The sequence below is a fragment of the Pseudonaja textilis genome, chromosome 7 (assembly GCF_049901715.1).
Source record: "Pseudonaja textilis isolate UNSWEBS1 chromosome 7, rPseTex1.2, whole genome shotgun sequence".
Lineage (NCBI taxonomy): Eukaryota > Metazoa > Chordata > Lepidosauria > Squamata > Elapidae > Pseudonaja > Pseudonaja textilis.
This window is the reverse complement of record NC_141996.1, coordinates 22,213,465-22,233,644: the sequence shown is the minus strand read 5'-3', so window position 1 is coordinate 22,233,644 and position 20,180 is coordinate 22,213,465. Positions and strand designations below refer to the sequence as shown.

Here is a 20,180-nt window from a genome sequence, read left to right as displayed (position 1 = left end):
CTATCTCCAATGTTTTTCGAAAGCTTCCATTCAGGGGTGGGATTCAATTTTTTTTAACAACCAGTTCTGTGGGTGTGGCTAGGTGGGTGTGGCTAGGTAGGCGTGGCATGGGACTGGGTGGGCATGGCTTCTTTTTTTTCAGAACCCTTCTGCACTGTTTTTTTGGCCTCCTGAGCCTCAGGGAAGCCTCCTTGGGGGGGGGGTGTTTGCTCCCAGGAAGCTTCCTTGGTACCCAGGAAGGCAAAAAATGGAGCATGGGGGGGCCTCTGCAGCATCGCCACTCCAATTTTTGGCCTCCTGGGTGTCAGAGAAGCCTCCGGGGGGGGGGCATTTGAGGCCCAGGAAGGCACAAAAATGGAGCACCCTTTTTGTCTCCTGGTCCTCAGGGAAACCTCCTGGGAGAAGCAGTAAGACAGTGAGGGGGATCCCGGCACAGCTAATTATTGGAACAGCTGATCATCAGAAGAAAAAAAAGAAATACCATAAGGAGTGATTGGGTGGGGGAGAACCAGTCAGCAATTTCATGCATGCACAGTAAGGACTGACTAGACGGGGAGGGGAAAGGCAGGTGGAGAGGGGCCAGCCAGGGGCGTGATTTGCCAGTTCTCCGAACTCCAGAATCGTAACAACCGGTTCTATAGAACCGTTCTGAATTGATAGAATCCCACCCCTGCTTACATTAAAATACTATTAATCTAGGGCAAGGTTTCTGGTTTAAAGATAAATTATTGGGAATGGGGGGGCAGAGAGGGAGAGCTACCTAATATATCAGTATAATATAGCTATTTTTTGGGAGAGTTCTGTCAAGACTGATTTTTTACTTCCTAAATCTTTCCAGGAGCACCACTTATTCATTGGGCAATGTTCTCTCATTTTTCTTCCCAGTACTGCAATTACTAGAATATAAGATTCAAACAAATACTTTGCAGCTCCCTTTGCCCCATGCATTTTGGAGCAATTGTCTCTAACCTTGAGTTTGAAATGATAGAAGCAGGAGTGAAAGTTAGGAATCACTTTTCCAAGCTAGTTCTTGAACTTCCTTCCATACATGTTGATTGTGGTTTAAATTTAAGTAGAACTTTTGTTATACACATAACTAGTATTGTTGGGCTGTTGGACTATCTTCATTGTATAACTTTATTAGTTTTATAAGTTGCAGGGAAGCTGGTCACATAGAAAGTCCTCAAGCGTGTTACATTAGGCAGGCCAAAGCAATTTGGCAGTTCCGTTTCAATCTTTTGTGCCATCTCAAAAATGAGTTTTAACATGTTTCACAAGTGCTTTGCAGGGGTGAGTTGGGCCTTCTGTGTTTTGGCATTGCTTAGCAATGTAACATCATGCAAATGATAATTTTCTGCTTGAGATTAAAAACAGTGAATTATGATGCAGAAGGAAAAAGTTGCCCTGCTGTTAAAAATGCAGAAAATAGTCAGTATAGCATACACGGGTGATGATTATCTTCTGTCTTCTGACTTTTGCATAGAAATAAATGTTTGGAGTTGAACTTTTGTAGGCTGGCTCTGACCACCATCAGCTAAAATCCTCATCATAACTGGAAGCATTATTGTGTATGGGGGAGGGAGAATGAAACAACTTTAACAGAGGTGCCAATGGACAAATCACTCATCTGTCAATGGCTAGCTCCATAGCCTGTAAGCAAAGAGTGATGCATAACTTATAGGGAAATAGAAGAACAAATAGATCATCATCATGGTAACATAAATTAGATGAGCCAACACTGTTCACAATGATAACATAACAAGTAGACAAGTGTACTGTGGCATTCTCTGTCTTCAGGCATTAAAATATAAAAAGTGGATAAAATTGCATTAGTAAGTCATTGTCTCTACTTTCCTGTTCTCAATTCATTTTGCCCTTATATAAAATCTAATTCTGCAGTCAGTGTTACTTACAAACATGACATGAGCTAATCTAAAGATGTTCTTAATATCATAATATCATGCAAGGCAGCTACTAAAATAAATTCCTAAGGGGGGAAAAGCAATCTTGTTACTTTGTACACAATGGAATTAGGCCCCAAATCTGTGTTGGTCAGACAATGCTGACTAGCTCTTGAGCTGCAGTTTAGTGTTAGTGTTTTTCACTATACTTCTTATTTTCTCACATAACGTGGCCCTTTGAACAGTCCTTAATTTGATGGACTCAGCCACGGCTGTGCAAAATATACACAAAGCCACAGCCACTACTTGAGAATCAAAGTGCCACACGGATATCAAATAACAAGAACCTACATTTGCTTAAGTCAGCCTTGCCCAACACAACATTAGTAAGATTTCTGAGCTACAAATCCCTTAATTTCCCCAAAGTAGGATAAGACCCATGTGAGCTTGCAGTCCAATATATTTGGAGGAATTTAACTGAGGAAGGCTGACTTAGACAATTTATGCTCCACAAGCATTCAAGTGCTAGGATCAATGCTTTCACAGTCTAGTCTAACATATTTGACAACATGCTAGAACTCACCTTCTAACACCAAAGACAATATAAAGGGAATTGGCTGCATACTTTTCATACTTTCATTGAGATCAAGAATTATCTCAAAATATATTACTATCCTGTCTTCCGTAATACACTTTCGGAAGCCAGTCTACATTTGAGCAACCAGGAGACCCTATTTAATGCTACTGCTAACTACATATTTGGGTACCAGTGTTCAGATGGAAATTAAGCAAAGCAGAAACACTGGACCCAGTGGGTTGGCCATAAATGAAGACAAAATTCTGTGAACATGGAGTAAGTGGACGTGCACAATGTTAATGGTCAAGTTTAGGCCCCTGCTTTTAGAGCCGTACCTGGTATCCCTGACAAAGTTGCTCAATATGCCAATACTGCATACAACCACAACATAATTGACTAATCAGTGATCAAAGGCAACCTTCTCAGCTTGCCAATTGTTTCACTGGTATTAAATAATGTGCTACAAGCAGCTGCCTGGGATGACTATGTCTTTAGGCCATTTCTGTGAATGAGAAAGTTTCTGTCAGTAGAGTTGGGGTTTTTATATGCAAAAGAGCAAAATTACACCAAAGAACATACAAACTACTTCATGTCTTCAACCAAATGTTTTAGTATGTTGACTTTAAGTTAGGATTTTAGCTTAAATTTGATGGTCACTATACAAAGAAAGGTTTTATGGATTTTTGGGGCGGCGGATATTTATGTTCATGTTTTTATATATATTAATTGCTAACGATTTAGAAATTTTAAAAAAAGTCAGTCACTCTAATGAGCTAAAGAAAAAAAGTAACTGACTGATTACAGTTGCAAGATCTAATACTGAGCCTGGAAGATGAGTGACCATGGTAGGCATTGAGTAGAAAACCAATTATCATTTTTGAAGTCAGTAACTACTTCAGAATTCAAAAGTCACTGGTGTTCTGCTTTAGAAAATGTACCACTCGGTGGTCATTTAGAAGATGCTTCTCCTTTTTTCTAACTTTTTTTCTAGTCTGGGTAGAAATGTTTCTGGGAAGCTTTGATCCCAGCCACCCCTCCCCCCGAAAAAGCAATTCCTTTCAGAATAAATTTTAGGCACATTTTAGAAAATTGCTGTCTTGAAAATATCAGCACTTTTTGCAGAATTAGTTCATGAAAAAATTGCAATTCAGAACAGCTTCGGTTATACATGCAGAGCTGTATATGTAGGCCTTTGGGGTATTGAGTACATTTTGTGCCTGGATTTCAATACAATCCATACCTCACCAAAGCCATAGATGTAAGCAGAGCTATTTGCAACTAACCTGAAATATTATTGTGGAAAAAGAAATCATTCAGAGTGAATGATAAGTAAGTTTTCCAGTGTTTTTGCCTCTAATCCCAGAAAATGTTTCCATGCTTCAGACTACATTGCTATTTTTTGATCTCATATGCTAGTTTTGAGTTGCTGATGCTGAAATGACAAAAGTACATTGCCTAATCATAAGGAACTAGAGCATATGTGGGAACAGCAACAAATCTTTCACTGCAGTTCCTAACAACTTGCATGGACTGCAATTTTCCATATTCTGGGCCAAGTCTATTTAAGTAGCTACATTGGTCTGTCATCTTGGTACTGTGCTGACTTTAACTGGAGTTGGTGGTCCCGATGAAGAGCGATAAATGCACGTCGGAGAAGTTGGGGATAGTTTAACAGGACTCATGGGTTCTGAGGTCTGCAGTTTCCACATCAACTCTTCGTTTGTCCTGCTCAGCCTCTTTTTTTCCTTGCTTTCCTTCTCAACATATTCTTGGAGGTTAGCATTTTCTTCAGATAACTGTCTGGAGAAGGTGACAAGACAACATCAAACTTTACTTTCATAATGATCAGATGCTCACCTTACATGTTTGTGTTCTAATCAGCCCATCCCCTTTCTAACTGCCTTCCTGCCATTGCTTTCATCCAAGAAAAATAACCACAGACCATTTCAAATTGACAACAGTTCATATTACAGTGCTATCATTGTTTGATATAAAGTAGATCAATCCCTCATCCTACACTTCACATTTGGTTGACTTATGCATCCTGGATTCTTGATTACTGTCCCATTCAGTGACTTCCAGGTATGAACAAGTCATCACAAACACATCAGGAAGAACATGAGAAAATTTTGGTGGGTCGCAGAGAAATGTCCCTCCCCCCAAGCAATTAATCCAGGCTGCGCGGGAACACGAGGCTGCGCTGCCCACCCATTGGCCCCCACCCTTCAGTTGAGCGCAAACTGCCGGCCAGGACAAGGTAATGGTGCTGTTGCAGCAAGAGGGGGTTGGCAGCAAAGGCGGGCTGAAGTGGTGATGGAGATGGCTGAAAGGTGCAGGAGCACCACGCTACTTGCATTTGCGTGGCACTCCCACACCTTCCAGCTCACCTCTCCTGGCCTGGGCTCTTCCTCGATGTCCGTAGGCTGTAGGGATGGCCCGGGGCAGGAAAAATACTGGATGCTGGTGGTGGGAGGGGATAGAGTGGGCAAATCTGTGCTCACCATCCAGTTTAGAGGTCCGGAATGGGGCATTGGCATCGACGTCAGTATTCTCATCCCTCTCGGCGCTCTGCTCTGCTGCCCCCCATCACTGCCCAGAGAAGGCACAGGAAAAGTGAGCAGAAACATAGCTCTCACTGGGGTGAAAGAGCTGAGATTGAGGAAGGCACAGAGAAGAGAAGACGGAAGCTGCTGCCTTTGAAAAGCGCCGCTTTCTGTTGTCTGCGCCTTCCCCAATCTTCGCTCTTTCGCCCTAGCAAGAGCTATTTTTCTGCTCACTTTCTTTTCCTGTGCTTTCCCCAGGGAGCAATGGCTGGGAGCGTGGAGAGAGGGCAGCAGAGACATCAGGACTGCTCTCCCCCCTCAGGAAGCCAGGCCTGGAGGAACGCAAAGAATTGCGGGCGAGCGCCGGAAAAATGCATGTTGGAAATGCCAACACATATGTCCAGCGCTCTCTCCTCTGTCCTGAAGTAGGATTGAGTGCGGAGAAGGGAGCAGGGGGAAGGGTAGAAGGGAAGGAGAAGCCCGGCTGGCTTTCCTTTGGCATGGGGTGGGGGGGAAGACCAAATGCCCAGACCAAAAGAGCGCCGAGGAAGACGGGTTCCTACTATCCAGCCTGTTTGTGCAGGTGAGAGCTTGAGCTTTTCTGGGCCCGACACCCCCACCCCCCTTCAGCCTCCACATAGGGAGGGACCCTTCTCTGCTTGGAAGTGGTGGGAGAAACCTGAAGCTTAGCCTTGGGGAGGTCCGGAATGGGGCATTGGCATCGACCTCTTCTGGTGTGGAGGCCGAAGGTGGGGGGGTGTTGCCTGGTTATTAGGAACCTGTCTTCCTCTGCGCTTCCAGTCCAGCCCTCCTTTTCTCCCCCAATTCCAGGCAGCCACACCTGGCAAAGGAGGGAGAGGTTTCCTCTGACTTGGGGGAGATATGAAATGACAGGAGACCAGATTGGGGGAGGGCTCTGTTTTTCTTCCATTTGAGGGGAGCCGGTTCCTCCCCATCCAGATCTTTCCAGCTGGATGACAGAGGCCCCTCCTTTCCCTTCGTTCTGCCCCACGGTTATGATTAAGCATTTATGATTTTGTTATAATCAAATAAGCATTTTTATATTTTGATATATATATGTATATATGTTTTCTTAAGTTTTCGTGAGTGTTTATATGTATGGTATTCAGCTTTGTTCGGGTATTTTCCCATATCATTATAGTTGTGCTTTTAAAGTTGTAGCGATGTTGCAGCAGAATCTCATCTGCCATCATCTGGCTTGTGTATTGGGTTCGTCTGTGTGTCAGGCTTTCACAGAACAGAAACGGTTGCGAAAGCCTGACACACAGACGAACCCAACACACAAGCCAGATGATGGCAGATGAGATTCTGCCGAGATGTCGCTTCATACATACATACATATATACATACATACATATAAAATTAATTTTATATTAAATTTATATTTAATATATATTTTTATATTAAATATATTATATTTTTTTAAAAAATGTATTAGTTGTCCTCGAGATTTAAAGTATGAGTTTGGTGGTCCCTGAGGTCCAAAAGGTTGACGACTCCTGGGATAGTTGATAAATAAGGAAGTTTGTGACCCAATAAATGTATACATGATTCTTGAAAATTTTTGTTTCTTACAACAAACTGCTCACCTGCATTTTGTTTCATAACAAAATGAGAGTTATTCATTATTTTTTTAAAGTCTTGCTTATTTTGCTTCTACTCCTTCAAGGGAAAGAGTTGATGAAATGTTCTGCCAAGGACTCAAGGAACAATGTGGTTAGACAAGCATCCTTAACATTGGTGCAACAATGGACAATGATGTTTTAAATCATATGGATACATAAAGAAAAGCAAAGGTCAACAACCTCACTTCAGCAAGGCATTTCTGACTCGTGTATTATCAGTCACTATTGGGAAGTGAATTTATGAAATGTCACTATAGTCAAATAAGCACTCAAAGAATTCGTGGATGTTGTAATTTGAATCAAGCAATCTTTGATTCACAGTTCAGTCTTGTAGAGTACAATCCTGTAAATATTTACTTGGGAAACTGGAGAATTTTATTTTGTCTTCATTTTTTTTAAATGAATGTTTTTCATTCACATTTCTTGCACCCTTCCATGGATCAGAATACTGTATACTTCAAGCAAGACACATACATAGAAAATAGCAATAGCACTTAGACTTATATACCGCTTTATAGTGCTTTTACAGCTCTCTCTAAGTACTTTACAGAGTCAGCATATTGCCCCCAACAATTTGGCTCCTCATTTTACCACCTCGGAAGGATGGAAGTCTGAGTCAACCTTGAGCCTGGTGAGATTCAATCTGCCAAATTACAGACAGCTGGCTGCAGCAGAAGTAGCTTGCAGTACTGCACTCTAACCACCGAGGCTCTTACATTTTATAAACTGTAAACCACGGAGGTACGCCAAATGCACATTTTACAGAAAAAAATGCAAGCTAAGTTCTAATTTTCAGTGCATTTATCAATGGGAAAAAACTATGACCAAACACATGTGAGATTGATACCTTCATACCGATTTGTAAATAATTCCTGCTGAATCTATATACAATAGCAGCCCTAACCAGCATGGCATGAACTCTCAATCTATAGAATAATGTTCATATTCTTCCAATACTCTGATTCTCTTGAGCAATAGCAGAAAAGTGAACATAAAAAAGACATAATTAAATCCACCAATAGTTGCCTTTATCCTCTTACTCTATAGAAAATATTTCAACTGACCTTGTCATCACAGTGTTGTGATCAATCCTCACTTTGAGGTCTTCATTTTGTTGTTGTAGTACTTGAATTTTTTCTTCTAGAATTAAGTTCTTTTCTGCCTAAAGAGATAGGCAGACTGTTATATTTACCACAAGCATGTGTGTCTGTGAGGGGTGGGACTGGAGGAATGATGAAAGTATTTTGACAATATGATGCAACTCTGAGCTTTTCTACGATAATATTGTAACAAAGCACACATCCATGAGCGGGAAATCCTGCATAGAGTTTTGTTATTCTGAGAAATTCTATGGATTCCTCTGAATCCAAGCAACTTGTACTGGAGACTTTCTCCAAAAGATTATGATATAAAAATTATCCCACAGGTCATTTCCACCCAGATCTGAATTAAACCCCACATACATTCACCTCTGGAATCCAATACTTTGAAAATTAGGATCACTGCAACCACATGTAATATGCAGCCAAGACAGACAAAAATTTCTAAGAACTTGTCACAAGGAATTCTATGTTAGTTGCTGATCAAACGTTGTCATTGGACACAATTTTGAGCCAGCCAAAGAGAATGTGAGTGAAGTTATAAAAAATGCAGAACACACTGATTGGAAATGGTGAGAGCTATATGCCACTGCATATGCGGGTATCTAATTGAGCAAGATTGTTCTGATAGATAAGTAACAACATACTAATCTGTGCTTTTTAATCCCTCTTCAAGTTTTTCATAAACAGTCAGAAATAGCAGCAAATGAGACCTCACCAGCTTTTCTAGCTCCATGATCCTCTTTTCTTGTTGATGAATGAGTACATTCTTCATTTCCAGAATCTGCTTTAGGCTCTTCATATCTTCTTCTAAGTGCTGATATGGAGCCAGGGCAATCTAAAAGAATGAAGAACAATATGAGAAGCAGCACTGCTGGATCACCCAGGACAGGGGCTCTTTTGCTCAGTACTATTGAAATTGAACTAGTACGATTCGGTCCTGATTTAATTAAATTGGCAATTTGAATACAAATTGATTAAAGTAAACAGAAAAATGTTGTTTGATGCAGCTGAACTGACTGAAGCTTCTCTGAGGTTTAATCAGGGGAAAAATCATTTAGAAGCTATGAAGGGAAGGTTCAGAATGCTTGCACCTGCATATTTTGACAAGATGGAATGAAAACAGGAGGGATAGTAGACTTATTTGTAGACGTTAATCCAGAAAGTTGCAGTCTTACAGCTTCAAAGATTTCAGCATAATAATTTTCTGAAATATTTTCCCTTTTAAAGTGGAATTGGGGGTGAGGACGGGACAGCACAGCAGTCTTCAATTTGTATAGCAAAAAACATTTAAAGAAGTTTGTTGAACTAAGACAAAAAATGTCCTGTGTCAACTTCAAAATATTGAAACACTGTTTAAAAACTAAGTCCTTATTTTTCAGCTTGCCTCTCAGGTGGTCTAGGTTTGGCATGACAATTAAAAATGCCCATGGATGTGTCTCTGAACTTTATCTGCATAGGGTTATGCAGATTTGCTGCTTTTTATTACTGGGATATGTGGGGTGTCAGGGGTATTACTTGGGATATGTGGGGTGTCATAACTAGTTGGCAGGCTTGGCTTTATCCATAATTTCAGTGAGGTGCCAGCTAAGTAGAAGACATTTGTAAAGCCTGGATAATTCTGGACAGACTTAATTATGTCAAGACTATGTCTTGTTGGCAACACTATATATTCATTATTTACTTAGCAGAAATACCATGAGATACAGTGCCATAGTGATTTGCAGACCATATAAAAATAACCTCCATAGTTATTTAAAACTAGAAAATATTTGAGCCAGCATTCATCTGGCCACCAGCTACTCACTATTGATAGACTTAAATCTGACTCTTTCATGCAGAATTTATAATATGAATGTTACTGCTCAGCTTTAAACCCAGATTGAGTGCTAGGAGATGAGTGCAACTGCCATTCGTGTTGACGGAACCAGCAAAGAAGCATAGGTTTCCACCAGCATAAGATAGAAGAAAGTGAACATTTTGATTCTGCCCATCAGAAAGAAGTGGAAAGCAGAGAAAGTGATTGAAGGACAAAGCAATCTAAGCCTTGTTACCCAATCGCAAAAATGATCTAAAAGCCAAATTGAAATGATACAATTATTTAGCCAGTTTATGTCAATATCAGACAGCCCACTGGACCAACAACATCTCATCACATGCTCCACCACAACACTAAAGAAAGTCATTCAAGGGCCACTGACTCCGAAAGTACTCTAATTTTATTTGCAACTTCCTAGCCTGTTGTGGTTAGCCGGCTGTAGGTGTAGATGGCTGAGGAGAGCGAGGACTCTGATGAGGGGCCAGGACCATCAGGGAGTGGACTGCTGCCTTCAGAGATTGTGGGGGCTGGCAGCAGTGATGAGGAGATTCCCGAGGAGCCTGTGCCAAGTGCATGTGCATGAAGGATTACTCGGAGGAAAGAACAATTACAGCAGCACAGGCAACTCAGGAGTAAGGCTGCAAGGTAATGGCCCCTCCCTCAAGAGGATAAAAGCCAGGTTTCAAAAAGCGTTCTTTGCAGACAGCAAAGAAGCTCTGAAACTCAACTGGTGGACATCTTAGTTCGTGTTTGGAGAATTTTATAAATTAGTTCTTATCTCTGGGTTTTTGGCAGCCTTGACAAAAAACTTGGCAAGGCTCTTTACTGTTGGAGCTAATTAGTGGAAAGCAGCCTTCAGAACAGGATTCGTTATTAAACTTTAAAAGGTGGGGGCTGCTGCCTTTGTCTGTGTTTGCTCTTTGGAAACCTGGCTGGGTCAGAACATAGCCCCTCTGAACTCTCAGAGAAGGAGGTCACACCTTTAGCCTTTGGGGTTTTTTCTATTTTATAGGGAAAGAGCATTATCAAGGATCAATTGTTACCTCTTTTAATAGCTTCTTTTCCTCAATATTTGGCTTAAGAGGCAAATTAATGCCTAAAACATCTGCAAGTCCTTCAGGTTTAAGACAAAACCCAAGAACTTGAGTGAGCATTTATTTCCACTCTGACCACACAAATGATGTTATACCACCCTCCGTATTCTATGAGGAACAGAAGCAAAGCACAAAGATAAAGTCTTACTGATGGGTTACCTGCCTCCTTGATAGCTGCACTAAATTAAAGTAAGTGACTTAGGCACTGAAAGAGAGATTTATTTTTTTAAGGAAGGAAAGTAAAGGCAAGCAGAAGTGAAATGTCCTTGGTGATTTCTGAGCTTGGTTGTTTTCTTGTAGATCAGGGGTGTCAAACTCGCAATGTCACCGTGTCATCACATGATGTATCACAACTTTCCCCCCCTTTGCTAAACCAGGCATGGACATGGCCAGTGCGTGACGCATCCAGCCCACAGGCTGTGAGTTTGACACATCTGTGGTAGATGTTTCTTACAGACTTGCTGATGATGTCAATGATGATACCTTGTTTGGGTAATGAAACATCTGCAAGAAAAACAACTGAGCTCAGAGAGCAGCAAGGACATCTCATGTCAGTCCTGAGCTACAAATATTTTCATTTGAAAGTGGAAGGTGTCATGCCCCTGGTGGAGACTGACTCTGAGGGAGAGGAGGAACAGCCAATAGGGAGCAGAGGGGTGGCTCTGGAGGTTGTGGAGGAGGCTGGGGAAGGGCAGAGGCCGGCTGAGCAGTCAGAGGAGGACCCAGGCCCATCCCATATCCATCCTAAGGCACACAGGGAGGAGAGGATAAGGGAGAGACATGGTCTCCTCAGGAGGAAAGGGTCTTGATCCTCTTCATGGGCTGCAGATGTGAGAATTGCATAAGAGTTTGGACCTGCGTTCTGGCAAATGCTGGAGACAAAGTGTGTTTTATTTTGGTTTGAGGTTATCTTGGTTGGCGTCCTGCCAACAGATTGTGCCTTGTTATCTCCTTGAATTTGGTAAATACTTCTCCTGTTCCGTTGTGGAAATTTCATCATTGTAGTTTGTTTGGCCTTTATTTTCACCTCTATCTGCACATTAAATTTGGACTGTATAGCTTATTTACTATTACTATTACTTACTATTTTTGAGTATGTTTTATCTCCAACTGAGAATTATTGAAGAGTGGGGCCAAGTTGGAGGCATTAAAGGACATTTATTTACATTTTGGATATTGCTACCTTTGTGTTACACTCTGGGTCATCACAGAAGGTTTTTTTGGTCTCACATCTAGATGCTATGGCTAAAGGCATTTTGAAGAGGAAAACAGCATTTCTTTGTTTAGAGATGGGCTTGCTATGTGATCTAGTGTAGGCTGCAAGGAAGATGCTTTAAAACGTATTGAGTTGTTACAACAGAGTATTCAAAACTTCTTCAAAACTTAGATTTCTATAACTTTATTCATTGACATTGAGGCTAGATTTCCATCAGTAGGCCCTTTAGTCTGGATCACTATTCCTCTTGTAATGTCACTGAATAAGAAGAGCACCTGTATTTTTCAGTTAGACTGAATAATGTACAAACACATATTGATTACCTCTAGTTGTTCTTCAGTGTTTTTCTTCAATGCCTCTTCAAATCGTTTTGCCTTGTCCTTTAGAGACTGGCTTTGAAAAGTAAGTGTATCTACCTGGTCCTGTAAATGATATTAAACACAATCACTTCTCAATGACGATCTAATTCACTTCTGGGCAAACATTTTAGACAATTATTCTGGGGAAGAAAAAGTAATTGTTTTAAGTAAAACCCAAGATTGGTAGCATAGAGCCTCAAGGCAAATCTGTCAGACATGAGCTACTAATTAATGTTGAGAAAGTGCCCTACTGGCGCCTGCAATTAAGGGGAGAAGAGGAGAGGAGAAAAGGAGGGTCTTCTCCCCTGCAGGGATGAGCCTGAGCTTTATGGTCATTTTCCCTCACTGTTTTGATTACATAAAATATCCCTTCCTTAACTGAAAGGAGAGTTGGTGGTTGACATGGAGGGGCCAACTGAAGAAGGATGGGACTGAGCTGTAGAAACAGCACAGGCACTTCCTCCCTCATTTCTACATTCTTCTGTTTGTAAATCTTACTCCTCTGGTATAACTCTTCTTTTATTCATTTACTTTATTTATTTGTCAATTGCTTACAAGACAATAGGTATAAGTAAAAACATAGTTATGAATACGTGGATACATATAAGAAAAATAAAAAATATATATAAAAGAAACAATAGGACAAGGACAGTAAGCACGTTGTTGCACTTATGCACGCCCCCTACAGACCTCTTAGGAAAGGCGTGAGGTCAATAGTAGACAGTCTAAGGTTAAAGTTTTGGGGGTTTGGGGAAAAAAAACCACAGAGTCAGGTACAGCATTCCAGACATTGACCACTCTGTTGCTGAAGTCGTATTTTCTGCAATCAAGTTTGGTGCGGTTAACCTTGAGTTTGTATCTATTGTTTGCTCTAGTGTCCTTATGGTTGAAGCTGAAGTATTCGTTGACTGGTAGGACATTGCAATGTATGACTTTATAGACTATACTTAGATCGGACCGAAGGCGGCGTAGTTCTAGGCTTTCTAGGTTTAGAATTTTGAGTCTGGTGGCATAAGGTATTCTGCAACGAGTAGAGGAGTGGAGAACTCTTCTTGTGAAATATTTCTGGACTTTCTCAACTGTGTTAATATCAGATACGTAATGTGGTTTCTTGTGGCCTGCATGATCAACTTTCATCTTAGATAGAAGGTATGGGTACGGGATAATGGCTTTCACGCTTTCCCTCTTTGTAGGCTCTTGCATACTTCCAAACATGGTCTCTACACCAGCTTTGAATCTCTGTGAACTTAAATTGTTATCTGTGTTAGTAACTAAGTCAACTTATTTTGAGCTCAGGGGCAGAGCATTTGGAGCTGAAGTAAAACTACCCTTGTCTTTGAAATGTTGCAGCTTTCTGGAGCTGGCAGTTGTCCATTTCCAAGCTTGCAAGAATCTGGGACGCATTCTGCTTCCTGTCTCAGAGTTTTTAGATGTTCTAGCCCAGCCTGTCTTTTAAGGAGAAAGTATTTAACTTTGATAGTGTTTAAGATCCCAAACACAGAAACGACTCTTATATTTTTTTATACAGCTAGATGAATACACAGCAAACAAGATATGATGTGTGCATGTATGTGTGTGGGAATGTCATATGCATAAGCCTTAAGCAAGTGTCTTATTTTCCTCCTGTCCATTGAAGAGTTAAAAGATTTTTTGCTTTGCTTTTTGAGGATTTATAGCAGTTGAGCCCACCAATGACTCTTTGTCCTTGTCATGAAGTTGGCAGTTTTAATCTTTCTGCAAGTCTGGGTTGTATTAGTTTAAGATAGGGGTCTGCAACTTTAAACAATCAAAGAGCCATTTGGACCCATTTCCCACAGAAAACACTGGGAGGCAATAATTTAACAACAGGTATGATTAGGTGGGCGTGGACAACTCAATATCACTCACTCACTCCTGCTCTGAAATATGGAACGAGTCTCCATCCCCCGCCATCACCCTTACCTTCTCAGGCCAGGTGAGGAGTGATGGGGAGGGGAGGGGCCAGCCAGTGGTGGGATCAGTCAACAGGGAGCTGCAGCAGAGAGCCGAAAGAGCCGCATGTGGCTCCAGAGCTGCAGGTTGCAAACCGCTGGTTTAAGAAATGCCAATTGTCTATGCTGCCACATTATTCTAAGCCAGAGTTGCAACAAGTGTCAAGGTATCAATTTCACCCTTCAAAAACACAGAAAATGCTTCCCATCTGGCCTAGTGTACCCTTTTGGTTACTTTTAAGGCAAATCATAATGTTTAGGGTTTACCAATAAAGGAGAATAGGTTTCAGTATGTTAATGTAGTTTCTTGAATAAACCATAGAGAAAATAGTCCACAGGGGCTTGTGAATATAGCCAAGCATCATCTTCATTTCTTTTACACTGAATACAGTATTTGAAAATACTGGTTCATTAGTAGCGATAGCCATGCCTCTGTTCCTAACTGTGATACAGTAATGCCAAAATGTATATTGTGACATAAAGTTGCAAGCATCTTATTTGTTTTGCAACAGCAAGCAATATGTAAGGTTTTAAAATTTTGTCACAACATAGGTTTAGTCATTTGTCCTTTCCTTTACCTCTTTTATATTATGGTATTTATGATGATTTCAATTTGGTTTTAATGCAACCTTTTGAAATCTGACTTTGTAACCCATTGAGCAAAGGTAATGCATAAATCAATAATCTATAATTTACATATATGTGTTTGGTATATGTACTTGAGGAAGCATGATGACTCAGTGGATAAAAACTCTGAGCTTGTCAGTTGGAAAGGTTTGAGCCCTGAGCACGGCATGAAGGGGTGAGCTCCCGTTACTCTCCTCAGCTCCTGCCCATCTAGCAGCTCAAGAGTATGAAAATACGAGTAGATAAATAGGTACCATTTCGGTAAGAAAATAACAGCATTCAGTGCACCTCAATATATAGTCATGCTGGCCACATGACCATGGAAATGTTTTTGGACAACACTGGCTCCCTTGGTTAAGAAATGGAGGTGAGCACTGTTCCTTAGAGTCAGACAAGATTGGACAGGTGACACCTTTACCTTTAGATGTGCTTGATTCCAATATTAATTGGAAACTCAGAAAGCTAGTGGAGGATTCCTATAATCTTTGCTTGCAAGGAAGCTGCTCCAGCCCTCTGATCATTTTGCCAGCCCTTTTCTAGCTCTGCAGATATCCTTTTTCAGTCTTGATAACAAAAACGGTACACAATATTCCAAGGACATTTCCTCACTAGTAATTTATAGTGTCTTCCAGCATCACAACAGCCAAAGTCTGCCTTTGTTACAGTTTTATCATCCCTGTCATAGCTGGAAGCCACTATAAATCATTACTGAGCAAATAGCACAAGTGTGGTCTTATCACAGAATTGTATAAGGGCAGTATTATATTAGCAGTTCCTTTTTCAATTTCATTTTTACTGCCTCCAAGCATGAAATTGGCCTGTTTCACAAAGGGACTGACATTTTCATCAAGCTGTGCATTATGGCTCCCAGCTAGTCATTGGTAGCTCGGATATCATGAATATATAGACAAAGCACCCTTAACAGGTTCTGCCAAAGTCACAGAGCTGGAAATTTCCCCAGAGGTCATCTAATCCTACCTCTTTCACCAAAGCATTCTGGACAGATGGTTACCTAACCTCTTCTTTGAAGACCTACATACCATTTCCTGAGACACCTATTGGTTGACCTGAAACCCCTTCTCTATAATTTCAAACTGTTGATTCTGGCAGAGAACAAGTCCAGTTCTTCCTTTACAATGATAACTCTTTAGAGATCTGAAGACTTTACTTCTGCGGGTTTAACATTCCAAGTCCCTTCAATTATACTGCATAGAGTTTGGCGTCCACTCTTCCTGTGATCTTGTTAGCCTTTCTCTGAACTTGATCCAATTAAGTCTGTTTTAGACTGTAGTGCCCAGAACTGGGCACTGTAGCCCAAACTGGGATTGATGAAGCAGAATAGAGCAGGATTGTATCCTGTGAATTCATCCGAGAATGACATTGTTTCTTTAGCAGGACTTTCTATTTCTTCCTGCTAAAGTTTCTTTCTGTTCAAACGGTCTAGATCTTTTTTGGATCCCCCTTTTCTCTTCTAAAAACATTAGCCAGACCTGGTTTTATGCAAATGTGATTTCCTCAACTTCTTAATCCAGGTTATTAATAAAAATGAATCAGGATAGAGAAACAATGCTTTCATGTTGCCAGCATATTCCTCACTTGCTGCCTTTACACATTATGTTGTTTGAACTTCAAACATAATTTGAAGCAGGGGAATAAACAAACAACAAAAATATTACCTCAGAAATCTTAATCCTTGGGAGAGGAGGAACTCTTAAGTATCGTCTGTGTGCAATCTCATAGCACTATTCAGGGAAATAGTAGACAAGTACAGCTGGTGGAAAGGAAAACTAGCAGGTATCATAATAGACGCAATACTCCTTAGAGTCTTCCTCACTTTAAAGTCTGTTTCATTGATGCTGCTTCTGAACTGCTGGAATAATTTTGCTCTTCCAGGAGACGCACATAATATAACAAGCAACATCTTTTTTACCAGAATATGAATAAAATACTAACCTGGAGTGACAAGCGCAACTTTTCAAAATTTTCTTCAAGTTCTCTTTTTTCTTGCTCATGAGCAGACTTCATTTCTAGATGGGATTTTTTTTAAAAAAAGAAATCACACATAGTTCATGAGCATGCCCAATTTTTGCATTTTAATATGATTTCAATGAAAATTGCAATTGTTAATTTTTTTAAAAAATTGGAACAGTTGAATGAATAGTTGATGATTCAGTTACTGTGATCTAGTGAATTTAAAAGTTTCCTGCTGTGAATTCAGCTGACGGCCTATACAGTGTGGAAAGAAAGAAAGAAAGATACCCCTCCTCTTAAATATTGATGACATTTTTTTGACCCTCAGTAATTTGTGGTTTAATAACCCATGTGTTAAAATTTAATAGCCCAACTAATTGCTATAAGTCTTTGACTTCATAAATAATAAAACCTGTTTCAATGCTAAATTCACTCACAAGAGGGCAATCTTACTGCATAAACTGTGCATGATTGGAAAGAAGCAATATCTGTGTTAATTCTTACAATTATTTCAAAAAAGCACAATAGTTTAGACAAGAAGTGGGATTTTATTTATTAAAGAATGGTGAGAAATACATTCATAACAGAGATGTAAAATACATTTAATATACACCAAAATATTTTGAAAAATATTAATAATGATGGTTAGAAGATGGCATAATTGAGAAGCAGTATTGATATTTAATGATCAGGATTCTATTCTTTATGAAAGTCATTAGTGCTTTTAATAATATTCTATCTTAGACTGTTGCTAAATATTTATTTCTAAAGCAGTGCCCCTCTTGGGTAGACAAAGCTTCTCCAATTTTTGTGGGCCATTTGCCTTGCCTTTAACTTTATCCTGCCCAATTTTGATAGATTAGAAGTCCCCAGGTAGAAACTGTTGCTAGGGAAACTATGTCATAATAAAACTGCTAGTCAAAAAGATACCACAGAAATTTTTATTATTCCCTTAGCAAGCTTTGCTGAGACAATAGCTCCGTACTAATATGTACAAAAAGGGAATTTGACTGTGTGAGGTTTAATATGGATTTATGATGGTAGGAAGAGACAGTTTAGTACTCTTCATACATTTTGGATGAATAAAATCCTATCAGCATGATCAATGATCAAGATTTTTGGGAATTATAGGCAAAATATTTAGAGGGACAAGGTAAGAAATGAGTGTAATATAATGATATAATATAAAATAATATAGTATAGTATAATTTCCTGGACTATTCCGGGGAAGGCATCCCACAAACTGATTGCTCAGAGATCACCATCTAAAATAGTAGAATAAGTGCTTGCTGGGATTACAGAATTACCTTGAATTTTGTGCTCATATTCTTCTTGAAGTTCTGCAATGGCAATCGCGTGACTATTTTCCATCTCTAATACTGCCACTTCCTGAGTTGCCGCAATGTCATCCACCTTTTCAAATAACAATGCACAAGTATAAGAAGAAGAAAACTAGGTATGGTGGCTTTAAAGAACTTTAAAGAAAATGAACAGTTAGATCTTATGAAAACAAGGGATTACACTTGATAGAGCTAATCCAATAGAGTTTTTACATCTGAAACACATTTTTTTCAGCAAGTTCCTCTTAACAGTGAGAAAAGTAACTTCTTGCGGAGCCAAAACCTAACTGATAGATTTTCTTCCAACCCGCCTTTCAACTAGCTTGTTCATGGATGACATCTATGAATCTTTTGACTGATTGTATTTGTAAATCTTTTGTTGCATAGCAGGCTGCCTTGAACTATGGCATACGTTCCTACAGTTGACTTGCAAAGATGATTTGCATTTTTTATTTTTATGAATGCATTGCATATCCTCTTATCTCTTTGGTTTCCCAGTTAGGGGTTTCTCTAGGGACCCCAGAGATTTAACCTGATATATTTTGTATACCTATCAGCTATGGTGCTTCATGTCCAAAACTCTGTTATATACTGTACTTTATATAATTTCTTGCACCAGGTTGAAATAGTTCTGAAGCCATGGTTGGACAGAACAATGTAATATATGTAATATATTGTATAATGTAATACAATGTAATATATTTTTGCAATCTACTATTTTTGCAATCAACTTTCCCCATAAAAGCATTTCTTATGTACAAGTAGTCCTTGGTTATCAGACAATTGTAACGTAGACTACTACATGATGGCATTAAACTTTATGACCTGTTTTATAGTGATTGTTAAGTGAATACCATAAAGCGAGCATTGTGGTTAAGTGAACCCATTGTTCACTATGCGGTGTTTTTCTCTGGAAACTGGAAGTAGATTCTGGTTTCTGGCAAAAATATCATAAATCATGGTCATATGACCGTGGGGCTCTGGTACCATCCAGTTTAAAACAGTAAACTCCCATCATCCACAACACACTAAAATCCTCCAACCAACAGTACCTACTTCAAACACATATATATGGTTTTTTTGAAAAAGGTGTTTTAGCTGCAATGTACAGAAATGAAGATTGCCCGTCAACTCATGGAGCATAGTCACTCTCATGTGAGCTTACACTGAGTGAACATGACCAACCTGTTCCTGATGCTGACTCTTTATTCTCTCAAGCTTGACCTGATGGTTCTCCCGCAGATGTTCTAGTTCAGCACTGTACTGTAACTGCAAACGTTCTTCAAGTACCAGGAGCTCCTCCTGATGCTGCCAAGTGAGTTTCTGCACAGTTCCTTCAAACTTCTTTTCCATCTCCTCCTTCTCTTTTTGCAGTGTCTCGTATTTCCCTGTGTTGAGAGCTGAGGACAGAAGAACCACACATTAAGGATCTGCAGAAAAGTCGGGATTAAACGGACTCCTTTGAACAATAGGAAGAGGAAGAGGCAGGAAATCCCATTCAGCAAAATACTGAAAATGTGCTGAAATGGATCACGCTCATTATCACAAATGGAATAAATTGGTCCTGCTTCAAGGAAAAGCCTCAGGTGACATAGTCAACTGATGGGTGGGAGGTTCACTTTGCTTTCTAAATGGTTGCAAAGGACATCTATTCATATATTTATAGAAAGTGATTTGTAAATCACATCAATTCCTTCAGGTAAAGTTGCTTTTGGACACTTCTACATACTGAACATTGCCAAAACCACCAACCCTGACTCTACCTATGGGCACAATATCTTTAAAATCTTATTTTCACTTCAGGTACTGAATATCAAACACTTTTTCTAATATTGAGTGAATATTTGACCTGCAGCAATTCTAGATATTGCTGTGATAAATTCATTAACGTTGCAACTGTAAACCTTTTAGTGAGTAGTATAATTTAGAGCTATCATTTTTTTGAACAATATTCTCAATATTACTTCATGCATAATTGGATATTTAAGATGCAATTATCAGACTTACTAGCCTACCA

General features: G+C 39.8%; 1 protein-coding gene across 4 annotated transcripts in view; it reads right to left on the bottom strand.

Annotated features, from left to right (window-relative positions):
• Nucleotides 1-407: 407 nt before the first annotated feature.
• MTUS2 (microtubule associated scaffold protein 2) overlaps nucleotides 408-20,180 on the bottom strand; it is a 73,103-nt gene continuing 53,330 nt past the window's right edge. For all 4 annotated transcript variants that reach the window (XM_087937216.1, XM_087937213.1, XM_087937215.1 and 1 more), the window contains exons 3-9: nucleotides 19,349-19,563; nucleotides 18,131-18,236; nucleotides 16,806-16,879; nucleotides 12,220-12,318; nucleotides 8,486-8,605; nucleotides 7,732-7,829; nucleotides 408-4,278 (exon numbers count right to left, since the gene is read on the bottom strand). In XM_087937216.1, the coding sequence (XP_087793342.1) occupies nucleotides 4,062-4,278; nucleotides 7,732-7,829; nucleotides 8,486-8,605; nucleotides 12,220-12,318; nucleotides 16,806-16,879; nucleotides 18,131-18,236; nucleotides 19,349-19,516 (882 nt within the window). In that variant the 5' untranslated portion in view covers nucleotides 19,517-19,563 and the 3' untranslated portion in view covers nucleotides 408-4,061. The remainder of the gene's footprint in view (nucleotides 4,279-7,731; nucleotides 7,830-8,485; nucleotides 8,606-12,219; nucleotides 12,319-16,805; nucleotides 16,880-18,130; nucleotides 18,237-19,348; nucleotides 19,564-20,180) is intronic.